This window comes from Tachysurus vachellii, chromosome 4 (genome assembly GCF_030014155.1).
Source record: "Tachysurus vachellii isolate PV-2020 chromosome 4, HZAU_Pvac_v1, whole genome shotgun sequence".
NCBI classification, from domain to species: domain Eukaryota; kingdom Metazoa; phylum Chordata; class Actinopteri; order Siluriformes; family Bagridae; genus Tachysurus; species Tachysurus vachellii.
In genome coordinates, this window is record NC_083463.1 from 3,066,932 (window position 1) to 3,081,392 (window position 14,461).

Genomic DNA, 14,461 nt, shown 5'->3' on the forward strand with positions numbered 1-14,461 from the left:
TATAGTTATTATAGTTATATTCTATACCATTGTTGATTTTATAGTGTTGGTCTTTGTTCTCTCAGCTGATTAATCAGGAGTAGTTTCAGTCTACCTTAAGGTGTGAATTGTGGGCAGGGCTTACCTATTTAAATTGAAGGTGAACCAGCCTACTCTTCAGTGTGCTTTAACTCTCTTCATTGGAATATATTGTCTTCTGGTAAAGTAGGTTCCTGACTTTTGTATACTATCGGCTTAATTCACTTTGTTCTAGAGTACTGTGATTTGAATTGTTATATTCTATACCATTGTTGATTTTATAGTGTTGGTCTTCGCTGTTCTCTCAGCTGATTAATCAGGAGTAGTTTCAGTCTACCTTAAGGTGTGAATTTTGGGCAGGGCTTACCTATTCAAATTGAAGGTTTGTAAGTATCTCTCTCTCTCTCATTGTAACATTAGTGTCTAGTACTGTTTTGATATATTCTACCATACCTTAACTCTCACTTTGACTGCAAATATGTGCCTTAAACCCATCTCTGTACTCAATTCCTACTCTCGCAGACGCTCTCATCCACAGAGCAGAGGTCACAATCCCAGTAACCTCATCTACCCTCCTCTGTTGTGTAAGTCTCAAACAGTGGTGGTAGGTGGGCTCTGGAATTGCCAGTCTGCTGTGAAAAAAGCTGATTTTATCTCTGCTTTAACTTCCCATTACTCCTTTGATTTTCTTGCGCTAACAGAGACCTGGATATCCCCACAGAACACTGCTACACCAGCCGCTTTATCCTCTGCCTATGCTTTCTCTCACCTCACCACGAGAAACAGGCAGGGGTGGTGGTACAGGTGTATTGCTGTCAAAGAAATGGTGCTTTACACCTCTCCTCTTCTCACATTTAACCATCTCCTCTTTTGAATTCCATGCCATTTCAGTTACCTCTCCAATCAACCTTGTTATCATTGTTGTTTACCGCCCTCCTGGTCCCCTAGGTGACTTCCTGGAAGAAAGGGACACGCTGCTTAGTGTTTTCCCTTCCGATACCTCCCCTCTGCTTGGTGACTTCAACCTCCCCTGTGACATGCTACATTCTTCTTCCCTCCTGTCTCTTCTCGACTCATTCACCCTCACACTCAACAGCTACATCCCCACACACAAAGGAGGCAATGTCCTGGACCTGGTTTTCACCCGTCCTTCTCCAGCTACAGACGTGACTGCTACCCCACTACACGTCTCTGATCATCACCTGGTATCCTTCACCATAACTCTCCCTACCCTTCCTAAAACTACCTTTCACCCCCTTGCTCTTACCCGCCGCAACCTTCACTCTGTCTCCCCTTCTTCTGTAGCTTCTGGCACTCTTTCTTCCCTTCCTGATCCTGAGTCTTTTTCCTCACTACCCTTGGACTCAGCCACAGATACTTTCCTTTCATCTCTTTCCTCAACTATGGACTTCCTCTGCCCTATGTTCACTAAACCCAAGAAAACTTCTTGTTCTGCTCCTTGGCTTTCAGATGTGCTACACAACAATCAAAGAGAGCTAAGATCATCAGAGAGAAAGTGGAAGAAATCACAACTTGATGCAGATCTTGATTCTTACCGAACACTTCTTGCCAAGTTCTCCTCAGATGTGACTTCTGCCAAGTCTTCCTTCTACAAGGAAAAGCTTGAAGCTTCCTCACATGACTCTCGGAAACTCCACAACTCACCTCTTCTCTGCTCAACCCCCCGGCTCCACCTTCTTCATCCTCCCTGACTGCAGAAGACTTTGCTTCTTTCTACCAGGAGAAGATTGAGGAAATCTGCCGGATCTTCGCTTCAGCCCCGACTGCACTTACATCTCAGAGTATGGATTTCACTATACCTTTGTTGTCGCATTTCTCAACTGTAGCAGCAGAAGAGATTTTACAATCTTGCAATCCTACCACCTGCCCATTTGATCCACTACCTTCCACTATGCTCCAGACCATCTCGCAAGACCTTCTGCCCATCATTTCCACTATCGTCAATAGATCCATAGCATCTGGTCAGGTACCAACTACTTTTAAGAGAGCAATGGTTATTCCCATCCTAAAGAAACCTGCTCTGGATCCATCAGACATCAGTAACTACAGACCGGTATCACTTCTCTCGTTTCTTTAAAAAATTCTCGAACGCATTGTCTATAATCAACTGTCTGTCTATCTCTCACAGAACAACCTCCAAGACCCCAACCAGTCTGGCTTTAAAGCAGCTCATTCCACAGAGACAGCCCTTTTGGATGTCTCTGAGAAACTACATGCTGCTAGATCAGCCAAACTGTCATCCGTCCTTATCCTCCTTGACCTTTCAGCAGCGTTTGATACGGTCAACCACAAGATTCTCTTGTCCACCCTCAGGAGTCTTGGGATTTGTGGATCAGATTGGGAATGGTTTGCTTCCTACCTGGAAGGACGCTCATATCAGGTAACATGGAGAGGAGTGACATCTGCTCCACGCAGACTCTCCACTGGCGTTCCACAGGGCTCAGTACTTGGTCCTCTTTCCTTTTCTCCCTGTATACTCACTCTCTTGGGGAAGTTTCCTCACATGGATTCTCATACCACTGCTATGCTGATGACACACAATCTTCTCTTTCCCACCCTCAGATAACACAGCTTCTAAAAGGATCTCAGCATGTCTGGCAGAAATTTCATCATGGATGACTGCTCATCAGTTAAAGCTCAATCCTAGCAAAACTGAACTGCTGTTCATCCCAGGTGATTCATCCCCAGGTCATGATCTTGCTATATCCTTGCACAACGATCTGATCTCCGCTTCAGCCACAGCTCACAACCTTGGGGTAACCATGGACAATCAACTGTCTTTTTCCTCTCATGTTGCTAATGTGACTCGCTCATGTCGGTTTCTGCTCTACAACATTAGAAGGATTCGGCCATTTCTGTCCACACAGGCTGCTCAGGTACTTGTTCAGTCTCTTGTAATTTCTAGACTGGATTACTGCAATGCACTGCTGGCACTTCTACCTATGAACGCAATCCGTCCTCTGCAAATGATCCAAAATGCAGCTGCACGGCTTGTTTTCAACCTGCCAAAGTTCTCGCATACCACCCCGCTGCTGCGATCCCTCCACTGGCTTCCGGTAGCTGCACGCATCAGATTCAAAACACTGATGCTGGCCTACAAAGCCAAAATGAACTGACTGAATGAACTTCCCCTAGAGGTCCGGACAGCTGAGTCACTGGTATTTTCAAGCGGCGGTTGAAGACCTACTTATTCAGGAAACACTTCAACTAGCACTTCTTTCCTTATCTTTTGCATTTTTTTAAAAAAAAAAATAAAAAAAATAAAAAAATAACCTTTGACACTTTTTCATTGTAACTCTGAACAAATGTTTTAAACTCATGGTATCTTAAGTATGTAACTTAGTGATCCAGCATTAATGTATTCAATGTTAGAGATTTAAGCACTTATGTACGTCGCTCTGGATAAGGGTGTCTGCCAAATGCTGTAAATGTAAATAATAAACAAATATATAAGTCTAGAATATAAATTATAAATAAATATGTCTAATATATAAATTACAAATAAATAATTATGTTGAATATATAAATTATAAACAAATAATTATGTCTAGTATATAAATAAAAACTGAACTTAACTAAATCGTGCTTGCTCATTTGTTTATTTAAAAGTCACTTCTCTGATTCTTACTTCTTCTTGTGTTTTTGCTCCTCACGCTGCTGCTGCTTCTCTTTCTGAGCCTTGGCTTTTTTGGCAGCATTTTCCTCTTTCATCTGACGCCTCTTTTCCAGCTCCGACTCAGTCACAAGGCTCCTTAGTCTTGACTTCAATAGTAATTCTTCAGAGACTGAACCCTACGGTTAATAAAAGAGCAAGTCAGCTAATACTGTATTCATTTCATTGGTCAATAAAGGTCTCATGTCTATAAATGTTAGCATAGCTACATTCCTGTACACAAATCAGAACATAATCTAAAAACACAGAGCTAGTTTAATAATATAACTCACTCCATTGTGGCTGAAATGTTTTACAATCCATTTCTAAAATGTGTCTGTACACGATATGGCATATTGCTAAAATTTGTACCCCCTCCTGATGGCTTTTGAATGTTAAAAATGGATTTTTCTAAATTCTGAAGTTTAATTTCTCTGCAATATAACAGAACTGTAGGGGGTTAAATGTGCAATTGTAAACTTTTGCTGTAAGGGTTATATGAAGTTTATACTAATTTAATCTCTCTTAAAATGTAATTACAGTGACTCAGAATTACAAACTTCTCCTGTTCACTATATATGCTCACTACATAGGGCAGAACATGTACCCTATTTAGTGCACTTCAGTCTGAAACTTTTGTCAAAGTAATTTATAATAAATAACCGTATAATAAAAAGACTGATTTACTCCGACTTTATAGATGACATTTGGATAAACATCTACTCTTTTAGTGAGTGTATAGTTTAAGAAATTTAAACAACTCACTTTGACTGTGTGTTGACTGGGTCCCTCGTCCCCAGAGTTGCCATCGTCGTCCTCGGTGGGGCTTATGGAGTAGTCCGTCCCCTCAAAGATGTACATATGAGCTGGACAGGAAAGGAAATCATTAGGTATCTCATCACTGAGCTGTAAACATGACTAAAGTCAAGAGAGCTACAGTGTCCTACTCTTTATCTCCAGATCCTCAGCAAGCCTGAGGTTCTCCTCGTCTATCAGCCACTGTTTGTCTCCTGACTGTCCAAGGATCTGCTGAACATTCACACGCGGAACCGAGCTCTTATCTGTTGGCGGCCGTTTGTGGACTCCTAACTTCTTGATTTCACTTGACTGCACAGTGAAACAGGGGAAACAAAGGGGAACATGGGAAGAGAAACGGTGAAGGTGATGGAGAAAGTGGTGGAGGAAATAGTAGTAAAGATAGAAGTGAAAGATAGATGTACCTCAGCAGCATCCTGACTATCTCTGGACAGAGGGAACAGTCCGCTCTTGATCACGGCTTTGTAGAGTTTCAGTTTGGTGTTAGCGTGGGAGTAAATGTCTTCCTCCACCGTGCCCATACCCAACAACCGGAACACTTTCACAGGCCTGACAACACAGCCACCAAAAAACTGAGGTACAGGCAGGTCGTTATTTAAAGCGCCCGGGTGCTGAATTCATCCAATCAGGAATGTTGATACACAAATTTGCAAATTAGAAGAAGGTTGCAGCAGTGTTTTAGGAATGTACAGTGTAAAACATCAGATAATGAAGATCACCAGGATTAGGTGTTAACCCTGGACAAAGTAGGAGCAGTGTGAAACCTCTAACTACACAACCCAGGATTCAAGAAATATTTCATATCTGAGAAGCTTTAATGAGTATAACAAAATATAAAATATAATAAAAATGTGTATCATATTTGTAATAAGTTATGTAACACTGAGGTGGTGTAATGAAACAGAATTACTTTTACCACAAAGAAATAGATTATAGTACTTATTATATTTATTATTAATCTTAGACCACAGTGTTGTTAAATTCTAGATTCTGATTGGTCAGAAGGACTTGTGCTCCTTTTAATCTCAGCTTACCATAGTAACGGCTCATTCACAGGGACCATAAAATTGTCTACAAGGAGACGTTCATGTAAAAGTTTAAGGAAGGAGTCTCCAGTGTCAGTGCATAGTAACAGTGTGGTAAAGAGGTGTAATGGTTATGTTGTTTCTCTGCTCTACCTCGTCTGTCCGATCCGGTGAGCACGAGACTCTGCTTGCAGGTCATTCTGTGGATTATAATCGCTGTCATAGAAGATTACAGTGTCTGCTTCCATCAGGTTCAAACTAACCCCGCCTACACACACACACAGACGATTCTAGGTAAAGCAGTACAATGTGGTGAAAGGTTAAAAGAAAGAAAGAAAGAAAGAAAGAAAGAAAGAAAGAAAGAAAGAAAGACAGAGGATTGTGGGTAAAAATGGACAGTGTGGTGCAGCTCTGTGAACTACGGAGGAACCCACCAGCCCTGGTGCTGACCAAGAAGATGAAGGTATCTTCGTCTCTGAAGTTCTTGATGGCAAGTGAGCGCTCTTCTGCTCGCGCCGATCCATCCAGACGCTCATAGGTGTAACCTAAGAGCAGTCGAGAACGCTCATTAACACAAACACAACAGGATGTGATTTAAAACCACAGCAACTTCACTAGATCACAGAAAGTGATAACAGCATGAACACATAGCTTGTCCCACAAATGCGGTCACACAAAAATGTGCCACTTTGTGCAACAAAACTGGCTCCTCAGGTATGTTTCAGAGCCAACATGAAAAAAAAATGATAAAGATTTTCTTTTCCCCCCATGAGATACGGATATCTGATTGCTTTCCTAGAACAGCACTTTTTTTCTTCTTCTTGTACTACAGAAAATTTCAAAAGTTAACAACTTTAATTTCAACAATATGTTGTGGAATGTTATGCGGTTCCTGTTATCACTCTCTCAAAGTCAAAAAAAATAATTAACTTCACGAACTATCGTTGTTAATTGTTTACATCGTGTTTTGAACATTCTGTGGATTATGGAGACAGCTGAAGCTGAGCATAGGTAAATGGAAGCGCTTCAGTTTAACAATAGTGTTTGTATTGACGTTGATGTTCCAATGGACAAACAAAAATGTGTTGTGAAATTAACTCCTAAAGCATTTGCTGAAAAGGTTGAAAGGTTGCAGAGTAATAGAAAATCTGTACTAACTAAATCTGCTAATTTAAGAAAAAAGGTACAAGGTCTGCTGCAACAAAGACATTTAAAGTGGGTGCAAAGTGTTTTTGATGATTTCTTAAAATTGTATGATGAAGCAAAATGTATTCAGGATTCTTTGTTGGGTATGTTACCTGAAAGTGAGAAAGAAAAACATGACATATGGTTTAAAGCCAAAATGTTTGTAAACAATCATTTATTTCTGAGGTCAAAATGTAAGTATCATATAATGAAAATGATGAAATTACAATGAATGAGGTAATGAATGATAAGGTTGATGGTGTTAATCCAGAAGATAGTATTTAAAATGTTGGGAGTAAACATTCAAGTAAAGCAAGGACATGCAAGAGTGTTTCTTCTGCCTAAGTCATAGCTGAGGCAAATAAGGCTGTGCCTTGGAGGAGCAAGAGCAGATGATTAAGAGGAAAAAGGAGCAACTGGAGCTAAAAGCTATGCTAGCAGAATCCACTGCCAAACTCACAGTTCTACAGGCCTCTGACAATCGCAGTATTTCGCAGGTCTCTCGTATTATGAATTCTCAATTGGAAAATAATAAAGAAAGGCATCCACAACTATCCTAAATCCAATGGCAGAAGAGTTTAAACTTGATGTTTGTTGCACAACTGCATATCAAACAGCAGTGGATCTGCCTTTGGCATCTTCTGAGCCATATCCGGAAATTCGGCAGCAGCCTTGGCAGGAATGTACAGACTCATGAAGGCAGAATTCCCAGCAGATACTTGTACTGTACATACATCAGTACAACCTCATGGACATTTTGCATCTGATTGGACTTCCCAGCATATACCAGGACACACATCAGTGCAACCTCATGGACCTCTTACATCGTATAGGATTTCTCAGACAAACATTGAAAGTCAGTATGGTGACATTGTCACTATAATGCAAAAACAAAATGAAATAACAGCAGCTCTTGTTCAACAGCAATGTTCTGCATCTTTACCATCAAGACATATTCCTTTATTTGATGGAGATCCTCTTCAGTATGTTTCATTTATCAGGACATTTGAAAAGGGAGTTGAGGAAAAGGCAAGCAATAGTGATTGCTTATACTACTTGGAACAGTTCACTAGGGGGCAGCCAAGGAAGCTTGTACATAGTTGTCTACATTTGACCCCTGACTTTGGCTACGCTAAGGCAAAACGGCTATTACAAGAACCTTTTGGCAATAAGTACAAGATCACCACTGCTTACATTAACGAACGTTGGTGTACAGATGTCACAGTGCTGAATAAATATTGCAGCCCAAACCTGAAATCACTGTTCATAAACTGTAAACTGTTTTATTCACTGTGGGAATTCTCCTCATCCATTCTGACCGTAGTTTACATCCCACCGCAGGACGACGCAAAACCTGGCACACCAAATATCTGGCTTGGAGCAAAATAATCCGGATTCTCTTTTTATAATTCTTGGAGACTTTAACAGGGCAAACCTATTACTCGAAATTCCAAAATACAGACAGCATATTAATTGTCCCACAAGGGAGAAAAATACACTGGATCATTGCTACGTTACAAACCCTTTTGTTTTTAGTTGTCTAGGGAACAAGGGTGCAACATTAAAACATTGAACGTGTACTGGAAAAATAACTGGAAACCATAAAGTCAACCTTGATTTCTTTTATTTTGGTGAACCATTACCAATTACCTCAAAACATAGTGTACATAAATTTACAAACTATATACAGTTGATAACAAAACCCAAAAATAACTCACAAAAGAACGGGGACAAGAGAAAAGAACAAGACCGTGCCAAATCAAAGAAAGAAACAAAACATAACCAAACTTACTAAACAGGAAACAAAACATAACCAAACTTACTAAACAGGAAACAAAACTTCTACTCTAACTCAACCATCACGATAACCCATCCATTAAACAAAAAGAAAAATCCTCTGCGTCCAAGACGCCCCTAAATACACTACACTTACTAGAAACAAAAATACAAAGAGTGGCACGTGTCACTAACCTAGTGTACTAGACAGCAATCAATGGCTCAGTGATGCACATGTATGTCACGTGACTTCCTACCTGGTCTTTGTCTCTTCCCCTGTTTAGTACTGTCATTTGATCAATCAGATAACAAACCGCAGGAAACACCAGAGAGACAAGACCAAAACTGAGCCACGAACCACTGACTCATCAAAGAACACCGACTTAACAACAAATTAATGCAAGGATGGTACAGGGCAAAACAAGCACGCGAGTCAACGACCAAACAACCACTAAAACAATTGTGGCATGCCAGAGATCTCCCGCCTCCTGAACAGGTGCGCCTTTAAATCAACAGTAGGGCGCCCTCATTGGTGAATCCGCGGTCGTCATGGTGATTGGCAGACACATATTGACCATGCAGGTAGTCGCATCGCCCTGCTAAAACAAAAGTTAAAGACACAGAACAAACAAAAGGGAAGAAAACAAAAACAAAATACCATTCCCAGAAACAATTAATAATATGGGACGCAACACTACACAATTCTTAAGGACACATATTGCTCTGTACCCAGGGCAGCCTTGGGGAACTCTGATCATTGTTTGGTCAATCTTATTCCAACATACAGGCAGAAACTAAAATCTAAGCCTGTAGTTAAAACAGTGCAGAGATGGACCAGTGAGGGAAAGCAGGAACTACAAGACTGTTTTGACTGCACTGATTGAAGTATCTTTGAGGCTGGAACTGACAGCCTGGATGAACTGACTGACACTGTGACATCGTATATCAGTTTTTGTGAAGACGTGTGTGTGCCAACCAAAACCTTCTGCAAATACAGTAACAACAAGCCATGGTTCACAGCCAAACTGAAAAAACTTCAACAAGCCAAGGAAGATGCCTACAGAGGGGAGGACAAAACTCTGTATAAGCAGGCCAGGAACCTACTGACAAAGGAGATCAGAATAGCCAAAAGAAGCTACTCTGAAAAGCAGGTTTTCAGATAACAACCCTGCGTCAGTGTGGAAAGGCCTGCAAGACATCACAAACTACAAGAGTCGCCCCCAAACTCCCACTGAAGCAAACAAAGACCTGGCTGACCACCTCAACACCTTTTACTGCAGGTTTGAAAACAGCATCTTCACATCTCCCATCCAACCCAGCCTACTGACTGACATAACACCTCTGGGAACCCCATTAACAACAACTCCCAGCAGCCAAGTTGCACTCACAATTTGTGAAGAGGTTGTGAATCAGCTCTTTCAGAGACAGAAGACAAGGAAAGCTCCCAGCCCAGACAGGGTCTCCCCCTCCTGTCTCAAAGCATGTGCTGATCAACTGGCTCCTATCTTAACCCATATCTTCAACAGATCACTGGAGCTGTGTGAAGTCCCCTCCTGCTTTAAACTCTCAACAATCATTCCGGTCCCCAAGAAACCCTCCATCACTGGACTGAATGACTACAGGCTCTGACATCTGTTGTCAAGAAGACCTTTGAACAGCTGGTATTGGCCCACCTAAAGACCGTAACAGAACAGATGCTGGATCCCCTACAGTTTGCCTACCATGCATACAGATCAGTGGATGACGTAGTCAACATTGGACTGCACTACATTCTGCAACACCTGGACTGCCCAGGGACATATGACCGGATTCTGTTTGTCGACTTCAGTTCGGCTTTTAATACTATAATTCCGGAAATTCTCCACTCCAAACTCCTAAGGCTCACTATACCCACTTCATCTGTCAGTGGATCACCAGCTTCCTGACAGACAGGAAATAACAGGTGAGACTGGGAGGTGTCACCTCCAGCATTCGGACAATCATCACTGGCGCTCCACAGGGATGTGTCCTCTCCCCACTGCTATTCTCCCGCTACACTAATGACTGCACTTCAAGTCACCAAACTGTTAAACTCCTGAAATTTGCAGATGATACTTTGCTCATCGGTCTCATCCAAGATGGAGATGAGTCTGCATACCGGCAGGAGGTGGAGCAGCTGGTGCTATGGTGCAGTCAGAACAGTCTAGAGCTAAACACCCTCAAAACTGTGGAGATGATAGTGGACTTTAGGAAAGACCCCTCAACACTACTCCCCCTCACAATATCCAACAGCCCGGTGTCATCTGTGGAGGCCTTCAAGTTTCTGGGCACTACCATTTCCTAAAACGGGAGTGCAACATAAACTCCATCATCAAAAAGGCCCAGCAGAGGATGTAGTTTTCTTGGATTTATTAAAAGACAGGTTAGCATCCTGATGGATCCCTTGTTTGGTGACATCAGGGACTTGCCAGTTAGCACAAGGCCTGTCAATCGGCCAAAACTGGGTCTAGAAGGCAGAGCTAAAGGAAACATCTTTGCCACTAATATTGCACCTATGAAGTCTCTAGAAACCTCTAATAATATAAGAACAGAATTGCCAGCAAACAACCCCAAAGTGATTTCATTATGTGCGTATTGTGCTAAGCATCATGTATTTGAGACCTGTACACAATTTAAGAGGAAGAAACATAGGGAAAGGATGGAGAAAGGAGAAAGAGCTTTGCTTTGGTTGCTTAAGTGCTGGGCACATGAGTCGTAACTGTGGCAAGCAGTTGACTTGTAAGATATGTAATCAGCCCCATCCTACTGTGTTTCATATTGACAGAAATACAGCCAATGCAGACATAATTTCCAAGGAGTCAGCTGCATGCAAGTTCTTAGGAACTACTGAAACATGGTCATACAGGGGCCGGAAAAGATAGCTGTCTACTTTCTATCTTACCATTTCAAGTTAAAACCACTAAAGGAGATCAGATAATACAGATGTATGCATTCATAGATCCTGGCAGCTCAGCAACCTTTTGGACTGAAAGCCTTATGCAGCGCCTTGATCTTCTTGGGAGAAAAATTCAGTTTTTGCTACAAACTATGGGACAGGAAAAGGTTGTACCAGCCAACAAACTCACAAATTTGAAAGTCTCTGCTGTTGATGGTAACATCTATCAGCTTCCACAAACGCTTACACAGAAACAAATGCCGGTAATTTCTGACAACATTGTTTCTAAGGAAGAGTTGTCGATGTGGCCTTACCTGGCAAAGGTTAAAGTTCCTTGCATAATGGCTAACGTTGACTTGTTGATTGGAAACAACGCACCTAAGATGTTGGAGCCTTGGGAAGTCATAAACAGCCATGGAGATGGCCCTTATGCCATAAGAATGGCTTTGGGTTGGGTCATTAATGGTCCTTTGCATGCAGGAAGACAGTGGTCAACAGGATTTTTGTGTGTAGATTGGAGATGTTGTCTAAACAATACAACAATGATTTCAACGAGCAAGTTGCAGAAGAGCAAGGATTCTCAAGAGAGGATATTAGATTAATGGAGATTGCAGAGAGTTCTGCCAAGCTTGAAAATAATCATTACACCTTGAAGTTTCCATTTAAAAAGGAAAATGTGCATCTTCCTAACAACTTTTCTGTGGCAAAACAACATATACTTGGCTTGAAGAGGAGATTTCAGAAAGATGAGCAATTTTATCAGGAGTATGTAGCATTTGTCAATGAGATGCTCAACAAAGGATATGCAGAGCAAGTTCCCACTCAACAGCTGAAAGGTGAAAACGGCAGGGTGTGGTACATTCCTCACCACGGTGTACGTCATCCCAGGAAGAGGAACATGCAGGTGGTTTTTGATTGTGGTGCAGCATTTAAAGGAACATCATTGAATCAATTCCTTTTGCAAGGTCCCAATTTTACAAGTACATTGCTTGGAGTCCTCCTGAGGTTTAGGCAAGACTTGGTTGCAGTCATGGGTGACATACAGTACAAGCAATGTTTCATCAGGTTAAGGTGGCAGAAGATGATCGTGACTTTCTTTGCTTCTTGTGGTGGCAAAATGAAGACTTTACAAGTGTCAGTGTTTTGTATGACTGCCCATCTTTTTGGTGCTGTCCCTTCTCAGAGTTGTGCTGTTTTTGCTTTGAGAAAAACAGCAGATGATCATCAGTCTGAGTTTCGAGAGGAGGTTGTTCAAACTCTCAAAAACAACTTCTATGTGGATAATTGCCTTAAGAGTGTGGCAACTGAAGAAGCTTCAGCTTGTTTAGTTAAAGACCTGTCTATTCTTTGTCAGCGAGGAGGTTTCACTCTGATGAAATGGAGTAGCAACAAGTGCACTGTTCTTCAAACTCTTTCAGAGGAGTGCCGAGCCAAAGAGTGGAAGAAGCTAGATCTGGACATAGACAGCCTGCCTGTTGAAAGATCTCTTGGTTTGCTATGGTGTGCAGAAACTGACTCATTTAAGTTCAAAATGGAGATTCAGGAGAAGTCCTGCACAAGACGTGGGATGTTGTCAGTTTCCAGTTCAGTATACGATCCACTTGGATTTTTGCCACCAGTAGTGATACCTGCTAAGATTACATTACAGGAGCTATGCAGGAGGAAGTTCGGATGGGATGAGACTGTGCCCCATGACGTTCTGTGTGATTGGATGAGGTGGTTAAAGGAGCTGAATGCACTCTCTGAATTCAAAGTTGAGAGATGCGAAAAGCCCATGAGCTGTGGGTCCTACATATATGCTCAGATTCATAACTTCTCTGATGCAAGCGAACAAGGATATGGCGCAGTCACTTATCTTAGAATAAAGAATAACAACCATGACATGCCTTTCTTTTGGGAAAAGCTAGAGTAACACCGCTAAAGGCCATCACTGTTCCCCATTTACAGCTAACTGCTGCTGTGCTTGCTGTCCGTGTAGATCTGATGTTAAAGAAGAAGCTGAGGCTCCAGCTGCAAGAATCTGTTTTCTGGACAGACGTGAAGATTCTGGAAGTATGTCATGAATGCAAACAGAGTTTCCATCATCAGGGAGGCCACAAAGATGGCACAATGGTGATATGTTGGCACAAAGGAGAATCCAGCAGATAATGCATCCAGAGGAAAGAGGGCTGGAGATTTTATTAAGGACAACAGATGGATAGAAGGCCCCAAGTTCCTGTATAAACCAGAAGAGGATTGGCCCAAAAACATTGTGCATACTTCAGTAGTGGTTGATGACATCGAGGTCAAGAAAGAAGCCTTTGTGAATGTGGTAAATACCCAAGATGCAATGGAGGGTATAAATCTGCTGATGGCTTACTTTTCAGATTGGAGGAGACTTCGAGTCTTCTCCTGGTTGCTTAGGTTGCCTGGTTGCTTAGGTTAAAAAGAATTTTATTTACAAGGACTCACATGAGGAGGGAGTCTGATGCCATTGATGTCAATAAGCAGAATGCCTTGGCAGAAGAAAATCTGATAGCTAAAGGTACAACAGGAGGACAAATCTTGTCGGCAGAGGATCTTATGGAAGCAGAGTTGTCTATAATCTGCTACTGCCAACACCAAACCATCTATAAGCTGGACCCATGGTTGGATAATGGGTTTCTGATAGTTGGAGGGAGGTTGGCACGAGGCTCATTGCCAGAAGACACAAAAGTATCAACTACTCCTCACTAAAGATCAGCATGTGGCTACCCTTTTATTGCAGGATTTACATCAATGGCTTGGCCATAGTGGGCGTAACCATATGTTGTCAACATTAAGGAGGAAATATTGGATTACAGGTGCTACCACGATCATAGCAGAGTGCTGCTTCTGTAAAAAATATAATGCGAGGATGATGGGGCAGAAAATGGTTGACTTGCCCAAGGAGAGAATCCTGCCAGACCATCCGCCATTCACTAATACAGATGTTGACTATTTTGGACCAGTAGAGGTGAAGAGAGTAAGAGGCACAGTAAAACATTATGGTGTCATCTTTACCTGCTTAGCCAGCAGAGCAGTTCACCTTGAAAT

At 41.8% G+C, this 14,461-nt stretch overlaps 1 protein-coding gene across 1 annotated transcript in view; it reads right to left on the reverse strand.

Annotated features, from left to right (window-relative positions):
• The window catches only part of LOC132844197 (chromodomain-helicase-DNA-binding protein 1-like), a 43,210-nt gene that overhangs the window by 13,885 nt on the left and 14,864 nt on the right, over positions 1–14,461 (reverse strand). Inside the window, exons 12-17 of the mRNA XM_060867405.1 lie at positions 5,967–6,077; positions 5,686–5,800; positions 4,912–5,056; positions 4,639–4,798; positions 4,457–4,557; positions 3,668–3,831 (exon numbers count right to left, since the gene is read on the reverse strand). Of these exons, the coding sequence (XP_060723388.1) occupies positions 3,668–3,831; positions 4,457–4,557; positions 4,639–4,798; positions 4,912–5,056; positions 5,686–5,800; positions 5,967–6,077 (796 nt within the window). The remainder of the gene's footprint in view (positions 1–3,667; positions 3,832–4,456; positions 4,558–4,638; positions 4,799–4,911; positions 5,057–5,685; positions 5,801–5,966; positions 6,078–14,461) is intronic.